At 41.6% G+C, this 23,674-nt stretch overlaps 1 protein-coding gene across 14 annotated transcripts in view; it reads right to left on the bottom strand.

Moving 5' to 3' along the window:
* The window catches only part of ARHGAP12 (Rho GTPase activating protein 12), a 118,096-nt gene that overhangs the window by 91,002 nt on the left and 3,420 nt on the right, over positions 1-23,674 (bottom strand). For 10 of the 14 annotated variants that reach the window (XM_061436192.1, XM_061436190.1, XM_061436197.1 and 7 more), the window contains exons 2-3: positions 9,554-9,589; positions 6,788-7,551 (exon numbers count right to left, since the gene is read on the bottom strand). In XM_061436192.1, the coding sequence (XP_061292176.1) occupies positions 6,788-7,468 (681 nt within the window). In that variant the 5' untranslated portion in view covers positions 7,469-7,551; positions 9,554-9,589. Of the gene's footprint in view, positions 1-6,787; positions 7,552-8,379; positions 8,699-9,553; positions 9,590-23,674 lie in introns of those variants that run through there. The other 4 variants (XM_061436193.1, XM_061436204.1, XM_061436194.1 and 1 more) reach the window with 2 other exon arrangements.

Raw genomic sequence — 23,674 nt, 5'->3', positions numbered from 1 at the left:
GCTTTTTGCCTCTAACTTCATCTCTCTAATAATATTCTTCATAAACCCTATGCTGTGTCACAGGTCACACAGCACTTTTGGATGACTTTTAAACAGAAAATGACTTCAAACAGAAACATGCATCTTTGATGGGATATTAATCCAGGTCTCCCCTTCCATGTATCTATAGCTAAACACTGATCCTCATTATATCCGGCACATCTACTACATGTCATTGCCGTTGTTTAGTCACTAAGTTGTGTCCAAATCTTTTGTAGCCCACCAGGCTCCTCTGTCCATAGGATTTCCCAGGCATCCATACTGTCCATAGTATTCTTATACTAGAGTGGGCTGCCATTTCCCTCTTCAGGGTACCGGGTACTATCCTAGGCACCGGAAATACAGAAATGAACAAGACACAGTAGGGAGCTTGGCCTTGGAGACTCCTATAGACTGACTCATGAGAAGAAAGAAAACAAGCAGAAGTGTGATGAGTACACCAAAGCAAAAGGACAGGGCACAGCGGAAGCCCATGACGAGAGACCCTCCCCTGCCACTGCTGAGCGGCAGAGAGGCCACCCTCTAACCAAGACTGTTAGGTGGTCAAGATACGGAACACTTAAAACACTTTAAAACTACCATTAAAAACTTTCCAATCACTTCCAGTTCTGGGGGAAAGAAAGGTACTTTATCCTATCCCTCACTTAGGTATAAATAAAAACATATAAAACAAACAGAAGACGACTCAAAGGCAGAGAGAAGATAAACCTCCTATGACCTCAGGACCCAAGGAACCACATGCTGATGAGCTCCCTGAGCTTACTTGTGGCTTCATCCATCCAAGTTCGAAGAGGGAAGTCAGCAAATCCAGAAACACCAACAGGCACTGACCAAAAGAGCCCCAACAAATCCCTGCTGCAGATGGAGCAAGAGATCCAGGAAAGGGGAAGACCAGCAAGACTGAAAGCTTTGGATATTAACACTCTAGTCCGGCCAAATGCCACAGAACAAACCAACGATTCCACCCACAGACCACCAGTGGTGACAAACACCCCAAAGCCCCACCAAGGTGGCGTCAGAGAAGGCAGGGAAAGGAACCAGGGCGACCACTGCCGGACGGTCACAGACGTCCCCTCACCACCACCGCACCACACACACATGCCCAACAGAGGAGGCTGAGTGAGGAATCAGAGCTTCCGCCAGTGCCGAGCAGCAAGGAGCCCTTCCTGAGCAGGAGATCAGTGGGGCCATGTGGGGCAAGCAATGAGGCATTTCAGCACCCCCAGCCAGAAAAGGCAACACAGAGATTTACTGGGGAACCAGACACTAATGAGGAACTCTCACTAATGAGAAGGCCCAAAACATGTGGACTTAAAGAAGTTCAAGCCTCTGATACCCACATCAAACATTAAAAACAGTCCAATTTCTAGCCGGGCTTCCCAGGTGGCTCAGTGTTAAAGAAGAATCTGCCTCCCAATGTAGGAGATACGGGTTCCATCCTTGAGTTGGGAAGGCCCCTGGAGAAGGAAATGGCAACCCACTCCAGTATTCTTGCCTGGAGAAATCCCATGAGCAGAGGAGCCTGGCGGGCTACAGCCCATAGAATCGCAAGAGTCGAACACAACTTAGCAACTCAACAACAACAACAATTTTTAGCCAGGTTAACCTAACACTGGAGAAGGCAATGGCAAGCCACTCCAGTACTCTTGCCTGGAAAATCCCATGGACGGAGGAGCCTGGTAGGCTGCAGTCCACGGGGTCGCGAAGAGTCAGACACGACTGAGCGACTTCACTTTCACTTTTCACTTTCCTGCACTGGAGAAGGAAATGGCAACCCACTCCAGTGTTCTTGCCTGGAGAATCCCAGGGACGGGGAGCCTGGTGGGCTCCTGTCTATGGGGTCATACAGAGTGGAACACGAATGAAGCAACTTAGCAGCAGCAGCAGCAGCAACCTAACACTGCACAATAGAGGCCCAACAACACACAGGCGGCTCTCAGGAAAAACTCCAAGCACAGCCAAGGCACTGAGAACGCCAGCCACACTACAGCGCCAAACTCAGGCACGGCGCAGATGCTGGGGTTGTCAGACAGGCAATTCAAAATAACTGCTTTTAATATCTTAAGGGCTGTGAAAGAAAAAGTAGACAAAATACTACAAGAAATGAGTAATTCAAGCAGAGGAGTGGAAAATCTCAGACAGAATAAAAAAGAAATGCTACAAACTAAAGCGCTGTAACAGACAAAATGCCTGTGAAGTGATGATCAGTAGACTGGACATGGATGGGAAAAGAATCAGTGAGCGTGAAGATACGTCAATAGAAATTTCCCAAACTGAAAACACGGTAAGTACCAAAGTGAAAGTGAGAGTGTCAGTTGCTCAGTCATGTCCCACACAAATATCAAAATACCAAAAAACACACACAAAGCCACACCATCATAATAAAAAAAAAAAAAAGCAAAACCATGAAGAAACACTGAATGAAAAGGATCTACTGATGGCAAATAAGCACATGAAAGAGGTTCAATGATAGGGAAATGCAAATTAAAACCACAACCTACTACTACATACCTATCAGAATGGCCAAAGTGACACAGGGGCTTCCTGGGTGGACCAGTGGTTAAGGATCCACCTTCCAATTCAGGGGTTACAGGTTTGGTCCCTGATGGGGCAACTAAGCCCACCCACAACGAGAGAGAAGTCCATGTGCCACAACAAAAACCCAGTGGAGACAAAAAAAGAGAAAAAACAAGTGACAACAGCAACTGCTGCTGAGCACGCAGAGAACCTGGATCATAAGCACCGCTGTTAATGGTATAAACGTTAAGATGTATGGCCACTCTGGAAAACAGTTTGGCAGTTTCTTGAAAAATCAAACGTGCACACAGCAATTATACTCATGGGCATTTACGGCAGAGAAATAAAAAGGTAAATTCACAGAAAAATCTGTGCAGGAATGTTTACATGTAGCAGCTTTGTTGGCAATAGCCAGGTGAAGCACAGTACATCCATACCACGGAATACTAGTCATCAACAAAAAGAACACTGATACAGCAACAACCTGCATCAATCTCTCAAGAATTATGCTGAATCAAAGTCAACCCCAAAGGGTTAAACAGGCTTTAAGTCCATTTATATACTACTCCTGAAATGACCGTATTATAAAAATGAAGAACAGATTAGTGGCCACGAGGGGTTAAGTAGCTTTGGGGGTGGGGGGGTAGCGGGTGTGGTGATAAGGGGTCCTCTTGTTGATGGAAATGGTCAGCATCTGACTGTACCAACGTCGACACTTCAACTGTGGTGTTATCCAAGATGTCACCACTGCAGGTACAGAGGGCACAGGCGAGCCCTCCAAATGACTTCCTACAATTGCTTAAGAAGCTACAATCTTCTCAGAATGCACAGTTTAATTAAAGGAGACTGATCAATGGTAGTATGTCAGAAAAACGGAAATCTCCTAGCAGAAAAATGGAGGGTAGGGGTGTGGCTGCTGACTGAGAGGGGGCTCACGGCTGTGCAGAAGCACAAAGCCATCAAGATTAGTACAATGCACACAATGGATTACGTGATATGCCTCAATGAAAAATTACTTTACACTGCCTTTTGATTATTCATATTGTTCACTGTAATCATGGTATTGATTACATATAAAAATATCCTAATTGTCTGTAAATTGGTCAACAATGAGACCATGGGTAGCTTTCAGCAGAAGCTGTTTACATGGGGTGCTGAAGCCATACGAGAACAGATTACGGAAGGAGCAGGAAATGAACAGATGCAGAGAAGTAAACACGCGCAACTCTTCCCAGAAGCTGCCAGTAAAGAGGGGAAGGTGATGCTCAGAGGGGAAGGTACTACTGAAAAGCTTTATTAAAACAGAAAAAAATGAGCAAATTTACATACTGAAGGGACAAACTTGGTAAATAATGACTTTAAAGCCACACGAGCACACCCCTACACAATGTTTGATAAGAGGTTTCTGAAAAAGGAACAAATATGAAGAGGCCACTCTCTGACAGGAGAGGCCACGCCTGCACAGCCTGCACCGGGAGAGATGACTGTGGACAGACGCACTCATAGGTTTCATGGTGGCAATACAGTGACAGCAACGACAACAACAGGGCGGACAGCTCTGTGGTACTGAGTGCACACTGGGACAGCCGGCCCCAGCATCCAGCATCTGACCCTCACACCCTGCGGGGTCTCCTCCACAGAGAACAGGGTGTGTGGTCAGATGTGACAGCGTGCAACTTCCAACTTCAGACCATAAGAAGACAACGCACCTCCTTCTGAGGGAAAAGCTAGATGCAATATCCAAGTATCTGCAGAGAGGCCCAACCAGCCCCACGTGAGTGACCATCCTAGAGGCAGCTGCCCCTGCCTGGCCAAGCCTTCATGAGACAGCAACTTCATGAGAGACCCTACGCCTTTAAAACCGCCAAATACGCTGCTTCTAAATGACTGACCCACAGAAACTGTGAGAGAATAAATGTTTACTGTTTTAAGCCAGGAGATCTGAGAGTAAGTTACCAAGCAGCAGTAGAGACCTACCTACTTACTTACAGGCCAGGCACAGTTCTAAGCATGTGAGGTACAAAGTAACTCACCTGTGATCCCCACATCAAGAGGAGCAAACAGATACATAGAAGTTAAGCAATTTTCCCCAATCATCACTCAGCTGGTAAGAGATATGCAGAGTGAAGTAAACCAGAAAGAAAAACACCAATATAGTATACTAACGCATATACATGGAATTTAGAAAGATGGTAACGATAACCCTGTATGCAAGACAGCAAAAGAGACACAGATGTGTAGAACAGTGTTATAGACTATAGACTCTATGGGAGAGGGCGGGGGTGGGATGATTTGGGAGAATAGCATTGAAACATGTATAATATCATATGTGAAATAAATCGCCAGTCCAGGTTCGATGCATGATATAGGATGCTCGGGGCTGGTGCACTGGGATGACCCAGAGGGATGGGATGGGGAAGGAGATGGGACGGGGGTTCAGGATGGGGAACACGTGTACACCCATGGCGGATTCATGCTGATGTATGGCAAAACCAATACAATATTGTAAAGTTTTTTAAAAAAAAAGAGAGAGAGAGAGAGATGGATCCAGATTCAAATCTAAAGTCAGTTCAATTAACTGCTGGGCACGCATTCCCAAACAGAAGCAGTTCCCATTCCAAGGCTTACATTCCTGCTGTGATATAGGAGGAAAGACTCTCTGGTAAGAGAACAGGGAAAAGCAGGTGAATCAGAGAACTGAATAAAATGGAAAAGATTTGAAACAACTGCCATGAAGAGTTAGGACAGGGTCTGGCTAGAGAAATCTAATAGGATTTCCAAACAGTCCATGAGAGATCAGGAGGCATGACCTACACAGTGAATTTAAGATGAGCACAATGAAAAGAACAGAGGGCTTCTAGTGTGCCCACACACAAAGCGTAAGTTCAAGTGTGAAACAGTGGTGATGGCCAGATGGAGAAGATAACACATGCCTTTCCCAAGTGCAACTGGTACAATAAGGAGTCATGTACAGAAAAGTTCCAGAACACGCTGTATATTCTACATCAAAGTATCACAAAAGGACTGAAGAAAAGACTAAGGCAAATGATGATAAGTTGGCAGCACTCTTCATGAAACTGCCTTGGCCTCAAGCATCACAAGATTTTCTAGAGAACCTTCCCTTTTTCCTATCTCCATTCAAAACGTCATGAGAAAAATTAAAGCCTATAAAAGAAAAAGAACATACTAGTTTCATTACAATCAGACCACACTGAAGAGCAGCCTCACAATTACTCACTGACTTAATTTGATGAGATCTTACAACAGAGATTTAGGCCCAAAACTTATCAAATTCACTTAATATTAAACTTTTCTAAATACATTCAGGTTTCAATTTCATGCATGCTTTTAAAATTACTTCACTTTACTTGACAAACTGGCACAAACTAATCTCAAACAACACTCAAGAGGGCGGGGCACGGGGGGGAATCAAACCATAGATACAAAATTTTTTCCAAGACACTTAAGACACAAAAGTGCTTGAACAGATAAAAGTGTGTAAGCTCGCTCGCTCTCTCTATATATATATTTTTGTATTTTTAAAATATTCCAAATTAATAAACAAGTTTCAAACAACAAGAGTTAGTATTCCTATGACATTTTCCCTTACTTTCATTATTACTTGAAGACTTAGTAAAAACCAGTCAGAGTAAGTGCAGTCAGAAAACAAAAATTTTCTAGTAAAAGAAAAGTGTCCAAACTTGGGGCAGTTCTAGTCCTACAGAGGAACAGGAATACTTAGGGAAACCTTAAAGTGAACCTCCATCAGCCAAAAAGTTATTTCACATGTTCTCTCTCTCTCTCTCTGGATAAACCTACGTACTCTGAAAATAAAGTAAAATTTAAAAATAAAGTAAAAAAAAATACTTTGAAATAAAAAAAAGTACTCTGAAAATAAAGTTTAAAAAAAAAGCCTATGTACTCTGAACATAAAGCAAAACAATTCTTAAGTCTTACAAAGATTTTAATTAAAATAACACCTATAATAAAGAATTTGTAAAAAACAAGGTCCCACTGTATAGCACTGGGAGCTATATTCAATATCCTGTAGTAAACAAAATGGAAAAAATATGAAAAAAAAATATATGTATACATGAATTACTCGGCTGTACACCAGAAATTAACACCACCATACTTTGATAAAGTAAATTTGTAAAGATAATAACACCTATAATCAAATGGTTCTGCAGGTGGCACAAGTGTTCCATCACCACCTGTCAGTCGGTCTTACCCTTATCTGCTCAGTGGAGCTGCTGCTCAGCTCATCGCCAGACTCCGAATCCTGCTGGATCCGTTCTGAGCCTTCTCCCGCTGAATCACAAGACTGTTCCTGGGGGAAGCCAGGTTTCTCTACCTCCAAGAACTCCGGACCGGGAAAGTGACCAAATAAGCGTGTCCTATTCTGGCCAGGAACTTTGGGAGAATGTGAGTCACTGTTGAGTTTTCCATTATTGTGGGTCAGGTCCAGGCTGAGGTTGATGGTCTGACCTGGAATGTAAGTGGGCCCAAAATTCTGATTGGCATCACGAACAAGACCTGTTCCTTGAACAGAAGACGAGGATGTCTTCCCAAAGCTTGACAGCTCGGGCAACCTGTTCACATTCTCCGAAGACCTCTGGAGGTGGAGACTCTGCGCCGTCTTCACAGAGTGGTTCGGCAGCCCCGCGGCCGGCTTCACCGGCGGCATCAGGGCTCGGCGGCCCACCTCTTTCACGTACTGGGCCGGCACGTAGAACGCTTTGGAACTCTCGTCTGGCTTGACCTGCCACCAGTCGTCATTGGTCTTCTTCACCAGGAGGTACCGCTCCCCTTGCTTTATCACAATCTTCCTGTCCTTCGCTTCGTACTCGTAATCATACTCCACCTCGATGTACACTGGCCCTGGAAGAGCCTTCCCGCCTCTGTCAGCCATCTTCACTCAGCAATATTCACCTCCCAGAAAGGACGCTTGGCCACATTGTGGCTTTGTGGATCACTGCAGCTGTTTTTATTTAACTGGGGAAGAGAATACAGAAAAAAGTTAATCTGGTCTGGATTTTTAATATTCATTCACAAGCATCACATGATAAAGAACAATACCTTCAAATCTCAAATCTAGAAACTAAACCTGTGCCTAATACTGTATTTACCACCCTGAAGTAAAAATGCTCTCATTCTAAAGGAAATCTACATTTTTCAATCATTTATGACCAAAGCCAAACCAATGACTGAAATGGCAAATACGCTAACCAGTCAGACATACGACTATCAAAAATAAGAGGTGAGAGGAACTCTCCTTCTCTTCCTGACTGCTCACACCTCCTTCTCTCTCTCAGAAAGGCTCACTAACAATGATACATGTTAGGCACTGACCAAGGGCCAGGCATTAAGCCAGGTTCACTGTGTGTCTCACCTAAAACCCTCTTTGAAGCTGAAGCTACAATTTCAATGATCCTCAATGCCATTCAATGAATTCTCGAAAATTCTCTATTTTCTAAAATGATCAAGGGTATGACTGAGCTTTTAAAAAAAAAGTGATCCAAATATGTAAGTTTAATTTCCTAGTACTAATGGGAAAAAAACACCAATTATTTTTAGGCAAAATACACAGAAGAAATAAACTGCTAATTTACTTTTGTTTCCTCTTACAACCCCCCTAGGAGGACCACAATCCTCATTAAGCTGAATTCCACAAACTCCAACAAATATCCAATCTTTTTAGTTGTAAATGTCAAAAATAAATTATATACACACCACTCAAAATCTACTAGAAACAGACCTAACCTGGCTTAAGAAATCTAGGATTCACTTTTATTTCTATACCAATTTCAAATATTTTAGTACCTTGTAAAACACAGCATTTAGGCTTCAAAATGATCACAGGAGCTCAATTTTGCTCAATTCAAGTCAGGCCCCAACCACTGTGGGATGAAGGCGGTTTCCCAAGAAGGTACGTCTAAGTCCTAACACAGGACCTGTGAATGTGACTATACTTGGACATAGGGTCTTGGCAGATACAGTCAATCTCAGATGAGTTGTGCTGATTAGGGTGGGCCCAAAATCCAATGGGCTTCCCCAGTTGCTCAGATGGTAAAGCGATTGCCTGCAACGCAGGAGACCCGGGTTCAATCCCTGGGTTGGGAAGATCCCCTGGAGAAAGAAATGGCAACCCGCTCCAGTACTATTGCCTGGAAAATTCCATGGACGGAGGACCCTGGTAGGCTATGGTCCATGGGGTCACAAAGAGTTGCACACAACTGAGTGACTTCACTTTCTCTATTTTTTCTAAAATCCAATGTGTTTCTAAGGAGGGAAGAGGGGAGATAAGGAGAGGAGACACACAAAGGAAGATGACCACGTGTAGATAGAGGCAGAACTTGGGGATGAAGCAGCTACAAGTTAAGGAACACCAAGGACTGCCAGCAGGCGCCAGAGGCTGGTACAGGCGAGGAAGCATTCTCCCTGGGGTACTTAGTCCTCCGGCTCCAAAACAAGTAGACACATTTCCGGTTTTTTTGGTGGTGTTTTTGACCGCGCCACACAGCATGCAGGATCTCAGTTCCTCGACCAGGGATTGAACCCACACACCCTGCAGTGGGAGCACAGAGCCCTCACCACTGGACCCCTAGGAAATGACCCAAGTTTCTGTAGTTTAAGTCCACAGTTTGCAGCACTTTGTTTGATACAGCAGCCCCAGGAAAACACACTCAGCCCAATACTCGAGAATTCTCAGGCAAACCTGAGTAACTCTTGACTACACCAGAAATGTTTACACAAGGTCCCACAACGGCCTACCAATTTTCCTCAGCACCCAAGTACTGGGCACGGCATTATTGATGCAGTATGTGCCATAACCACCACACCCTGAGAACATCCTCCTCCAAAACAGATAAAGCCCAGGTGATAACTAGTCACACAATTTCTGCAACTCAAATTTACTTTGTAGAAACAAATTACTTGGATAATGAATTTAATAGAGTAATGCTGTTTCAAAAAATAGTAAAAATAAGAAACGTACCTTAGAAGAACTAAACATCCAGCATTACATTTAAACCTATAAAAAAAAATAAATTTCATTAATTTTAACCAGGATTGCTGAAAGAAGACTAAGGAAGGCGATGCTACTGGCAGTGCATGACTGTTTTTACAACAGCTATAAGGAACACCAACAATTCTGCACATCAGGGCTGTGTCCAGCAACACCCTCCAAACACATAAAAACACAAGTATACTTCACCACTGCCCCTCCTACTTTATTTCCACTTTGCTTCAACTTCATTTCCACCTTTGTTATCCTGACAGAAATGACTTTTTAAAATTTAACATGTTTCTCATGTTAAAAGTTGTTAACATGAGAAACAACTTTTATAAAAATTGAATAAATCCGGGATGTGAGACATTCTATGAGAAACACACCTGAATGCTTTAAACAGTTTCATGAAATGAGGGAGTCTTCTAGATTAAAGACAACTAGGACACAACCGCCAGATCCACTGGGGTGTTCCAACAGGCACCCAAAACTTCACCACATCCAGAATCTACCCCGCCAGAAACTACCTTGCCAAATCCACCCAGTCCTTCCTGACACGGTAAATAGAAATTCTAAGCTTCCAATCATTCCGCCTTTACTTTCAAGCATTACCAGAACATTAGTCACCAGGAGCGTTAATCCTTTTACCTACAGAAAAGGTTTTCACTACAGCTTTTCAAAATTCCACACTGAAATACTTACCCTCAGGCAATTTGTTACTTTCCAGGAAGTAACAATTTAAGAAACACCTTTGAAGATAATGAACAAATAAGGGAATCCACAGAAGGCTAGGGGCGCCCAGATGAACCAGAGCTGGTCAGACACTGATCCGCAGGAAAGGAGCAAAGGAAGCAAAAAGAATAAGGAGTAAACTGCAAGGGGAGGGGCGAGGGGCAGAGAGAGGCGGCCCTGCCACCACAGCTGCCCCACTGACCGCACACAGATAAGGAGGAGGAGGAGGAGGAGTCAGGGAGAACATAAGGCAGTTTCACTACACTCAGCATGGGACGCCCAGACTCAAGCTTTCATTACTGTAAAGGAAATGAGAACTGCAGGGTGGAGGAAGATGGAGAAGCAGTTCAAAGACCGCAGACAGAACAGGTAGGTAGACACAAGGCAGGTGACAGGAGCCAGAGGGCACGGGGCGGGGGGCGCGAGGGAGAGGAGGCGAATAACAGGAACTGAGACAGTAAGTAAGCAAGCGTTAGTTGCTCAGTCATGCCGGACTCTTTGCAACCCCATGGACTGCAGCCCACCAGGCTCCTCTGTCCCTGAGATTTTCCAGGCAAGGATACTGGAGTGGGTTGTCATCTCCTCCTCCAGGGGATCTTCCCAACCCAGGGACTGAACCTGGGTCTCCTGCACTGCAGGCAGATTTTTTACCAACTGAGCTACAAGGGAATAGGGGTGAGGGGTGAAGTGGGAAGCCCCTGAGACGACTAAAATAATAAACTTCTAGAAAGTCATATCGCAGGAATTATATATTGCAATCCAAGGTCTAAGAAAAGTTGGACATAACAAATATGAAGAGAAAAGCCCTATTAAAAACTATATGTACAAATAAAATTGTGGGATGGCTCTAAAATACTTCCCCTGGAATAGGAAATGGCAACCCACTCCAGTATTCTTGCCTGGGAAATCCCATGGACAGAGGGACCTAGCAGGCCACAAAGAGTCAGACACAACTTTGCCACTGAACAACAGTATGCCACCACACAGCACACACACACTCTAAAAACTGAGATCTAAGGGCAACTGATCTGCAAATACATGGATAACTCATGCTCCTATTTTTATTTAAAAACGTAAGCTGTATTAAAACAGATGTTTATGGTCTTAATTTTGGTTTGCTTCTTCCTCTATTCCCCAAACTATGGATTCTTTTTTATTTTGTATTGAATCATAGCTGATTTACAATATAGTGCAAGTTTCAGGTGTACAGCACAGAGATTCAGTTACACACACACACACACACACACACACACACACACACACACACATATTCTTTTTCAAATTCCTTTCCCTTTAGGTTACTTGTTGCTGTTGTTTAGTCCCTAAGTTGGGTCCAACTCTTTGCAACCTACCGACTATAGGCCGCCAGGCTCCTCTGTCCATGGGATGTGCCAGGCAAGAATACTGGAGTGAGCTGTCATTTCCTCCTCCAGGGGATCTTCCTGACCCAGGGACTGAACTCCCATCTCCTGCACCGGAGGCAGATTCCTTTCCACTGAGCCACCTGGGAAGCCCTATTACATACTACTGTTTATCCTGCTATCTTAACCTCTCAAGTATTTTGGTTAGCATGCTTACTCATTTAACACCATCACCCTCTTAAACACAACACTCCACTTACTGAAATATGTTCAACATCCATCACCACACTCCTCTACCCTTTTTCATCACACACACACACACACAACTACTAAGAACCCAACCATTAGGATAGAGCTCTGCATGTCTACTGTCCAGTAACAACCACTGCTTCTCTTTGCAGCATGAAGCACTTCTTACCCATGGACCTTCTGCTATTTCAGTAAGAACAGACACACAACTGTTTAGAGCTTTTACTTCGCTCCCCACCAAATCAGATACATTTCTACCTTGCTATTTTAAACTCTTAATGGCCTCCTCCTTTCTGTCTACAATTTTTCTCATTTCTTTCCGAGCACAAATTACACAGCTCAGCAAATGCTATCTTCCTCCCCCTGGACATCTGCTTTAATCAACTACATCTCACAGAATGAGATCATTACCTGGTACAACAGGAAGTAAACAAGTAAACAAAGTCTCAAGAGGACTGTGACAAATGTATCCATAATTAATGACCAAATTTAAGACCAAATATCCAAATTTAAGTTTGATACATATATGTACTAAATATTTAACAATTTTAATACCATGAACAACAAAATCCTAATACAGCCTCACATATGTATCAATCCACTTAAAAATATCGCAATTTAAGTACCAATTCTTGACATAAAGTCCTCCAGCAGCTTTACAAGTACTTGTTTAACACTCCCTGAATAGGCCTCTACTAAAGAAATCAAATAGACCTTAATGAGCACAACAAAAAAGTTTAAAACAACTCCAGCATAAGTTCCAGAATAAGAAAGTATTTCACCGAATAGTTCTCTAGATCATTCACTTAACAAGAAACTATAGGCCATGATAGGGATACTAAGGTTTCTTCTGAATGTGCAATCCCTGTTTTCCAAGAATAAAAATGTATAGGATATAAGGTATTTCTTTAGGCCTAAAGAAGACAAGCAAAATATACTGATTCGTTGTCATAAACTATTCTGGTCATAAAGAAACAGTAAAAAAAAAAAAAAAAAGAAACAGTAAAAATAGGAGGGATACAGGAAATAATCAGTTAACTGGAAAGCAATAGAAAACACAGTCAAGCATAAACTGATAAAGGAAATTCAAAACCAGATTTAAATACAAAAAGAGGAAACAACAAAAGAAGTATTTCAGAAAGCAAGCATCTTTTAATAAAAGTGATACTTGCATGTAGTATTTCAGAAAGATCTATGCCAGGAAGTCCTCCTTTAGTCAGAAAAGAGGGGGACCTAAGAATTTTTCTTGGATTGTTATGAGAGTGCGAAAATATTCCAATTTATTTTTTAGATATTCATTTATTTGGCTGATTTGGGTCGTAGTTGCAGCACAGATCTTTGATGCATCATACAGGACCTTGCCATTGCTGGGCATGGACTCTCTAAATTGCAGGGCTCAGGTTTGGCTGCTCTGTGGTAAGTGGGATCTCAGTTCCCCAACCAGGAATTGAGCCCCTGACCCCTGCATTGCAAGGCAGATTCTTAACCACTGGAAGAGGAGGGAAGTCTCAAAAATATTCCAATTTTAAAAGGAAGTAATATGACCTTGGGTTTGATGATGAATTTTTAAATGCACCTCCAAATGCATAATTCATGAAAGAGAAAATTAAAGAGGACCTTCTTAAAATTACAAATTCCTGCTTTGTGAAAGATACAGAAAATGAAAACATGAACCAGAGACAAGGAGAAAATATCTGTAAAATAGATGTCTGATGAAGGGCTTTTATCCAGAACACACAGAGAACTCTTAAAACTCAACAAAAGAACCAACTTTTTTAATGGAAAACAATCTGAAAAGACACATCATGAAAGAATATAAGCACATGAAAAAATACTCAACTTTGTGTCATTCAGTTCAGTTCAGTCGCTCAGTCGTGTCCGACTCTTTGCAACCCCATGAATTGCAGCACGCCAGGCCTCCCTGTCCATCACCAACTCCTGGAGTTCACTCAGACTCACGTCCATCTAGTCAGTGATGCCATCCAGCCATCTCATCCTCTGTCATCCCCTTCTCCTCCTGCCCCCAATCCCTCCCAGCATCAGTCTTTTCCAATGAGTCAACTCTTCGCATGAGGTGGCCAAAGTACTGGAGTTTCAGCTTTAGCATCATTCCTTCCAAAGAAATCCCAGGGCTGATCTCCTTCAGAATGGACTGGTTGGATCTCCTTGCAGTCCAAGGGACTCGCAAGAGTCTTCTCCAACACCACAGTTCAAAAGCATCAATTCTTCGGCACTCAGCTTTCTTCACAGTCCAACTCTCACATCAATACATGACCACTGGAAAAACCATAGCCTTGACTAGACAGACCTTTGTTGGCAAAGTAATGTCTCTGCTTTTCAATATGCTATCTAGGTTGGTCATAACTTTCCTTCCAAGGAGTAAGCGTCTTTTAATTTCATGGCTGCAATCACCATCTGCAGTGATTTTGGAGCCCCAAAAATAAAGTCTGACACTGTTCCCACTGTTTCCCCATCTATTTCCTATGAAGTGATGGGACCAGATGCCATGATCTTCGTTTTCTGAATGTTGAGCTTTAAGCCAACTTTTTCACTCTCCTCTTTCACTTTCAGCAAGAGGCTTTTTAGTTCCTCTTCACTTTCTGCCATAAGGGTGGTGTTATCTGCATATCTGAGGTTATTGATATTTCTCCCGGCAATCTTGATTCCAGCTTGTGTTTCTTCCAGTCCAGCGTTTCTCATGATGTACTCTGCATAGAAGTTAAATAAGCAGGGTGACAATATACAGCCTTGACGTGCTCCTTTTCCTATTTGGAACCAGTCTGTTGTTCCATGTCCAGTTCTAACTGGTGCTTCCTGACCTGCATATAGGTTTCTCAAGAGGCAGGTCAGGTGGTCTGGTAGTCCCATCTCTTTTAGAATTTTCCACAGTTTATTGTGATCCACACAGTCAAAGGCTTTGGCATAGTCAATAAAGCAGAAATAAATGTTTTTCTGGAACTCTCTTGCTTTTTCAATGATCCAGGGATGTTGGCAATTTGATCTGTGGTTCCTCTGCCTTTTCTAAAACCAGCTTGAACATCTGGAAGTTCACAGTTCACGTATTGCTGAAGCCTGGCTTGGAGAATTTTGAGCATGACTTTACTAGCGTGTGAAATGAGTGCAACTGTGCTGTAGATTGAGCATTCTTTGGCATTGCCTTTCTTTGGGACTGGAATGAAAACGGAACAAACTGAAACAATGAGATATCACTGTACCACTATTAGAATGGCTAAAATCCCAAAGACTGACACCACCAAATGCTGATAAGGATGTAGAGCAATGGGAACTTTCACTCACTGCTAGTGGGGATGCAAAATGGTGGAGGCAGTTTGGAAGTCATTTAATAGTTTCTACACAAGTGAATGTTGTCTTACCATACAATCTAGCAACAAGGTTGATGATATGAAATCTTATTTCTACAAAAAGCCCTGCATGCAAATATTCAGAGCAGCTGCCCAAAACTGGAAGCAATCAAAATGTCTTTCAAAAGGTGAAAGGATAGACTGTGAGACAGCCAAACAATACTATTCAGTCAGTCAGTTCAGTCGCTCAGTTGTGTCCGACTCTTTGCGACCCCATGAACCACAGCACGCCAGTCCTCCCTGTCCATCACCAACTCCCGGAGTTCACCCAAACTCATATCCATTGAGTCGGTGATGCCATCCAACCATCTCATCCTCTGTCGTCCCCTTCTCCTGCCACCCTCAATCTTTCCCAGCATCAGGGTCTTTTCAGAAGAGTCAGCTCTTCGCATGAGGTGGCCAAAGTATTGGAGTTTCAGCTTCAACATTAGTCCTTCCAATGAACACACACGGCTGATCTCCTTCAGAATGGACTGGTTGGATCTCCTTGCAGTCCAAGGGACTCTCAAGAGTCTCTCCAACACCCCAGTTCAAAAGCATCAATTCTTCTGCGCTCAGCTTTCTTCACAGTCCAGCTCTCACATTCATACATGACCACAGGAAAAACCATAGCCTTGACTAGATGGACCTTTCATTACTATTCAGTAATAAAAAGAAAAGAGCTATTGAGCTATGAAGACAGAAGTGAGTCTCAGATTTATTTTGTTAAGTGAAAGAAAAATATATAGACAGAAGAGGCAACATATAGAATGATTCTATCGTGTGGCAGTCTGGAAAAGTCAAAACCACAGAGACGGTGATTGCTAGGGGTGGGAGGCAGGGAGGGAGGGTTCCACAGGTGAAGCACTGCGGATTCCTTCAGGTCAATAAACTATTCTGTATGATGCTGTAATGGTGTACACAATACGTTATGCACTTGTCAAAACCCATTCATCTTTACAACACAAGCATGTACTCCAATGTTTTCAAATTCTAAATAATCATTTAGGAGGTTGAGGGGATCCCAGCAGGGAAGCAGGTGTGACTCGATGGTCAAGCAGTATTACACACGGATGGAATGACCTCACCGAACAGAGCAGGAATGGCGGCAGAGGCTGACGTCACTTACTGTGGAAATAAGTCAAGTTTATAAGAACACAAAGGAACTGCATATAACTAACACATAAACAACATCTCCTGTGGGAGTATGAACTAAAAATTCTGATACTGCTACGCGCATACACACACTGGAATTGAAAAATTAAGTATAGAGAATGTAGATGGTGGGATACAAGTTTCCCAATGTTGGAATTTATAGACACGCAAGGGAGGAAGCTAGAATGATTCTGCGATAACAGATTAGACCTGGAAACAGAAATGTGAACTCACTTTGTTTACCACAGATTCAGATTGTACAAACAAGTATTACAGATATATGGCTATATGCTTAGTACACCACACATGAATCCTGCTGTCAGAAGAAATGACACCTTAGCAGCAACAAGCACACACAGCACTCACACACAGGTCTCTAATACCATTCTTCAAATAAAAGGACCAAGGCTTTTTGGAGAAATAACTGATTCAAGGGCTGGGGCAGGAAATATACAAGATGAGCTTGGAGCCTGTAGTGACACATTCTCCCAACCTGGCTTTTATGTGCTTGATTTCAATGCTTCCTATCATTAGAGAACTGTCTTCTTAAACTGTAACTCAAACTAAAAGTGGTATCATGCGTACTTGACATTCCTATGAACATATCTTACATTATGCTGCCCCACTTTAAATAAATTTACATTCCATCTCTTGTTTACTTTCATACAATGCTTTTCTCATCAAAACACAAATTACATTTAAGAGGTACTACGAGTTCTCCATTATCAGTGGTTGTTATAGCTCTGGGTCCACTCTAAAGTGACCTCATCTTATACATGGAAATATAAATACTGACCCAAATGACAGAGCAGAAAATGAGGAGCCTACTGTATTCCCAAAAAATTTGTAAATTCAGTACTCTACTGAACAGTCCTGATCAAGCCCTTTCATATTAAAAACCATTAAACTGGCTTTTAATCCTTTCAGATTCACTCACACACGAAGAATTTTAATGGGATGACATAGGCTACCACGAGGGATAGTCTAAAGGTAAAAAAACTCAATTATTAAAAAGACTAAAAAACAAAAGGAATATTTGCTTGATGCAACAGGTTAAACTTCCTTTTCCTTCGTAGTCTATGTCACCAAACGCTAACTATACAATAGTAGCTTCCCATGAACCTTTAAAATCACTCCTCTATGACCAGCCTAGACAGCATATTAAAAAGCAGAGATATTACTTTACCAACAAAGATCCGTCTAGTCAAGGCTATGGTTTTTCCAGTGGTTATGTATGGATGTGAGAGTTGAACTATAAAGAAAGCTGAGCACAGAAGAATTGATGCTTTTGAGCTGTGGTGTTGGAGAAGACTCTTGAGAGTCCCTTGGACTGCAAGGAGATCCAATCAGTCCATCCTAAAGGAGATCAGTCCTGGGTGTTCATTGGAAGGACTGATGTTGAAGCTGAAACTCCAATACTTTGGCCACCTCATGCGAAGAGCTGACTCTTCTGAAAAGACCCTGATGCTGGGAAAGATTGAGGGTGGCAGGAGAAGGGGACGACAGAGGATGAGATGGTTGGATGGCATCACCGACTCAATGGACATGAGTTTGGGTGAACTCCGGGAGTTGGTGATGGACAGGGAGGCCTGGCGTGCTGCGATTCATGGGGTCGCAGAGTCAGACACGACTGAGCGGCTGAACTGAACTATGATCAACATTCGGCTTCCACATTTTTCAGCTCTCACTCCCTTCTACATGCACTCCAGTCTATGGATTCTTCCTCCTAGATTCTGAACACCTGAGTCCCACATTTTAATTTTTCACTAAGAACTTTCTAAAATAATCAGCTAAGGGAGTTCCCCAGTGGCCTAGTGGTTACAATCCCAGGATTTCACTGCCATGGCCCGGGGCTCAATCCCTGCAAGCCACAATCACCACGTAGCCAAATTAACTAACTAGCTTAAAAAAAAAAAGAAATTATCATTTTTACAGTTCACATAATTTTCATCTTGCCTCTGCGGCATCCCACCCACTGTGCTTGTTGTAACACCTTGATTTCCCTCTGGGGAGCACCCATTCATTGCCCAGGGTCTCAGTTCACGTCACTAATCGTTGTTACATATTAAAGAGAAAATCATAAACTTGGTGTTTACTAAGTTTTATAAGACCTCTAATCCTCTAATAATTCACTTTAGAAGAAAAACTCCATTCACTTCAGGACTCCACTGGTTACCCAAGCATTAACTGCCACCCCACCCTGACCAACTCAGATATTCCTCTGCAACTATACACATTACCCTCCTAATCTCTGAAATGACTATTTACATTCAACTTAATTCCATGCTTAAAAAACAAAAACATATAGCTCACAAAACAAAAAAACAAATATAGTGATTATTATGGTGGGGTCATTGCAAAGGTCTAGTCAGGCATCAATAACTTACTTTAAAAAAAAAAAGAAAAAAGTACTCATTATAAAGGTTAAATTATGCCAATCTACTTCAAAATAAATTGCAATAAGCAGAGTCAGGTAGGCAAAGGACCTGAATAGACATTTTTCCAAGGAAAATACACACATGACCAATAAGCAAATCAAATGCAAATCAAAGCCATAATGAGACACCATGCCACATCCATGAGAGTGGCTAGTGTAAAAATAACAACAGAAATAAGGAGGTGAGGAGGTGGAGAAACTGGAATTCATGTGCCCTGCTGGTGGGAATGTAAAATGGAGAATATAATTTAAATCAGTTTATACAAGTCTACCCCAAAACTATAAAAATCACTTCAATCCTCACACAGCTTTCAATCCTCTTAAAAAGTAAAGACTGAAAGGCAAATAAACATTCACCCTTTTAGAAAACTGAAAAGTAGCACTTCTGTAGCACAGACAGTGATGAACTGCTGCTGCTGCCAATGCCCAGGCCGCAGACGGGAGCCGGTGTGCAGCCCAGCCGCTCCCATCGCTCAGGCTGCTGCCTGAACACCACCGCCCCCACCACCCTGCTCAGGTCTGTGGAAAAGCTGTCTTCCATGAAACCAACCCCTCATGCCCAAAAGGTTAGGGACTGCTGCCTTACAAGTTCCTGTCCTCTACTGGAAGGAAAAACAAAAAACATGACTCTTCTCATTCAAATTTAAATTGTTTTACAAAACATTAGAAAACCAATTATGCAAACTAAAATCAAAACAAGGTAATACTACCCACCAATTAGAATAAAGTTATTTTTTAAAAACAAAGACAATATCAAGGGCTGACAAAGATACCAACAACTGGACACACATTCAGTACTAGTGGGAATGCTAAATGGTACAGCTAGTTCAGTAGTTTCTTATAAACATACATGTTCTGTTGACTATATTCTAGTCCATGAAACAAATCTTAATAAATCTGTAAGGACTGGAATAACATAAATAATATACTCTGAAAACTCCACAACAACATACTTCTAAATAAACCACAGGTCGAACAAGAAATCAAATAAGAGATATGAATTGGGTGAAAATGAAAAGGTGACATCTCAGAGTTTGTGGGATGCAGCCATAGCAGTGCTCAGAGAAAATTTATATACCAAATGCCAACAATCAGAAAAGAAAAATGTCTCACATCAGTGATGTAAGCTTGCACTCTAAGAAACTAAAGAAGAGCAAATTAAACCCAAAGCAAGCAGAAGAAAGGACATGATAAAGATCAGAGCAGAAATCAGTAAACAAGAAAACAGAAAAATGTTAGAGGAAATCAATGAAAACCAGAAGCTGGTTCTTCAAAAAAGATCAGTAATACTGACAATCCTCTAGCCAAATTGACCAAGGACTAAAGAGAAAAAACACAAATAGCCAGCATTAAGAATGAAACAAGGGATATAACTATAGATCTTAAAGACATTAAAAGGAAAATAAGAGAACATTATAAACAGCTTTATGCTAATAAATTCATCAATTTAGATGAACCAGATACATGTCTTTGACAAATTACTAAAGCTTGCTTAAGAAACAGATAACCTAAATCATTCTATGTTTATTAAATAAACTGAATCTGTCTATAAAAATCTTCCCACAAAGAAAACTCCTGGCCAAGATGGCTCCACTGGTGAATTTTACCAAAGTGTAAGGAAAACAATACCAACTCTAAACAAACTTCTTACAGAAAATTGAAACAGACGGAGAACACATCCCAACTCATTCTATGAAGTCAGCGTGTCTTCATGCCAAAACCAGAAAAAGAAGTTATAAAAGAGAAAAACTACAGACCAATATCCCTTATGAACATAGTCACAAATATCTCAGACACAAACTTATCTCCAACAAAGAACTCATACATAGAATACACAAAAACTGTAGAAGTCAAGAAGACAAATACCCAATAAAAAAGGGGCAAAAGATAGGAATGGACAAGTATTCATATCCAAGGAGGAGGATTTATAGATGGTAAAGAAGTCCATGAAAAGATGCCCGAAGTCTTTACTCCTTAGGAAAATGCAAATTAAAAACACAAATAACATCACACACCTACTGGAATGACTAAAATTAAAAGGCTGACCATACCAGTATTTCTGAGAATGTGGAGCAACCAGAATTCTGACATACTGCTGGTGGGGATGTAGAACAGTACAACTACTTTGGGAAAAGTTGGGCAGATTCTTAAAACCTTGAAATATACACCAACCATACGACCCAGGGATTCTACTCCTTGGTATTTACCAAAGAAGATAAAAACACAAGTCCATATAAAGACCTGTCCACGAATGTATACAGTGGTTTATTTGTAACAGCACCTAAATGGAAGCAACCCAATGACCACCAACAGGTGACCACATAAAGTAACTGTGTAATATCCACACGATGGGATATCAATCAATAATAAAAAGGAACAAAATGCTGATATACACAACAAACTGGATGAATCTCAAGATAATTTTGTTGAGTGAAAAAAATCCAGACAAGAAAGAGCACATACTCTATGATTACACCTACATAACATTCTAGAAAATACAAAGTAATAAACAGTGACAGAAAGCAGATCAGAAACACACAGAAATAGTTACCAGGGAACAAAAGCAATGAATTACCTTTGGGCTTAAGGAAATTAGGAGGTGAGAGATGGGTATGTCTGCTATCCTGAAAATGGTGATGATTTTACAGGCCTACTCCTACGTCAAAACTCATCAAAATGCACACTTAAAATATGTCCAGTTTATTTTACAGCAATTATACCTCAATAAAGCTGTTAAACAAAACTCTAATAAGGCAAATTAAAACCACCAGATATCAGGGACTTCCCTGGAGGTCAAGTAGTTAAGAATCTGCTTTCCAATGCAGGGGACTCGGGTTCAATCCCTGGTGGGAAAACTAAGATACCACGTGCCACCAGACAACTAAGCCTGAGAGCCTCAACTAGAGGACCGGTGCATGGCAACTACTGAGCCCAGGGCTGTGGCGCCTGTGCAACACAAGCAAAGACCATGCCTGCCACAACTAACACTGAAGCAGCCAAAAATAAATAAATATTAAGAAAAAAAAAACCACACCAGGTATCACTACGCCCCTACCAGAATGGCTTTAAATACACATTAAGGATATTTTGCAGGGCAAGGATACCAGCAACTGGGAACTCTCGTTCACTGCTGGTGGTAATGCAGAGTAGTACCGCTACCATGGAAAGCACTTTGGCAATTTCTTAGTTAAACATACATTTAATATATGATCTAGAAATTCCTCTTCTAGGTATGTATCCAAGAAAAATGAAAGCATAAGTCCTTGCAAAGGCCTTACATGAACATCTGTAACAGCTTTATTCATAACAGCCAGAAACTGGAGATGACCCAGAGGCCTATCAAGTGGTGAATGCCTAAACCAACTGTGGTTCAACCCTCTGTAAAACAGGAAACAACACAAACTTCAGAAGATCCCTGTGAGAATGGGTAGAGAAAACATGAAAAAGTACTTAGTAAACTATAAAGCATGATAAAAAAGCATCGCATTAATCACAGCTTCCTCAAGGAAACCAAACGGAGACAGAAAAGCACCAACCATATACAGTATATAACCATCAATGTCTGGCTTGTTTTGCTTAGAACAATGCTAAGCAATGTCGCTGCTCACGCCGTTTTATTGTTGACTTTTATTTTAGTGTATGTATATTTTAACTCAATAAAACTATTTTTTAAAACAAACTAGTAATACACAGCAACATACAGGCAATTTTCAGCTTAACTTTTAAAGACACTGCTCTAACTTCAAAACGTATTAACAGTTTGAATTCTCCAGTGGTGAAGGAGCACAGGACTCAGGGTTGAAGGACTGAAATTTAAATCAGGGCTTGCCATTTAGCAACTCACAGGCCCTCAGCACCTGAACTATCTATAAAACTAAAGAAGCAATACATACCTCAAAAGATCCTTAGGAAAATGGAAAGAGAAAAAGTACTTTGTAAACTGGAATGCATGATACAAAACACTCACATTAATTAGCACTTACTCAAAGAGAACACTCACAACTGAACTGATTGCTTTTAAAATGAGCACCTTGTCAAATGTCCCTGTTTCTGCCTCTAGCTAGCTATGTAACCTCAGACAAGGCACCCAACCTCTCTGAGCCTCAGCGTTTTTTCCATTTGTGAAAGGGAGCTGATTAATAGCATATATCACATATTGTGAAAGTTAAACAAGTGAATATGCGCAAAGGACTTGGTATAATCCCTAGCACATGTTAAGTGCTTTGTAAGTTTTAGTTCTTAATAGTAAAATACTATTATTACCCTAGGAGACCTAATAGTAGCCTCCATCCTGCCACCCAAGCTGTAGTAGGGCAGGTCATATTGGTGATCCAGATCACTGCGTCTCACTTTTAGTGAAAGACGGCATCACCTGGAGAGCTGCTTTAAAAAAAAAACATTCTTGGGACTTCCCTGATGGGCCAGTGGTTAAGACTCTGAGCGTCCACTGCAGGGGGCACGGGTTCAACACTGTGTCTGGGAACTAAGATTCCACATGCCACACGGTGTGGAAACAACAACAACTAAAAACACGTTCTTTTAGATGAGTTTTAGCTTCACAGATTTACTGCAAAGATAGTACAGAGTTCCCATATACCCTGTACACTGTTCCCCCGACTGCAAACATCTTACATTAGTACAGTATATTCATCACACTCCATGAACCAATACTGACAATAATGACCATATTCCTTAATTTTCCCCTAATGAATTTTTCCTGTTATGTGATCATATCCAAAACACCACATACGCATTCTATAGTCATATGCTGTAGATTAATGAAATCCCAGATATTCCAATGAGAGTAGGTTTGAGGTGGGGCCCAAAAATGTGC

The sequence above is a fragment of the Bos javanicus genome, chromosome 13 (assembly GCF_032452875.1).
Source record: "Bos javanicus breed banteng chromosome 13, ARS-OSU_banteng_1.0, whole genome shotgun sequence".
In the NCBI taxonomy this organism is placed as follows: Eukaryota; Metazoa; Chordata; class Mammalia; order Artiodactyla; family Bovidae; genus Bos; species Bos javanicus.
The sequence above is the reverse complement of the archived record's forward strand: the minus strand, read 5'-3'. Positions and strand labels throughout refer to the sequence as shown.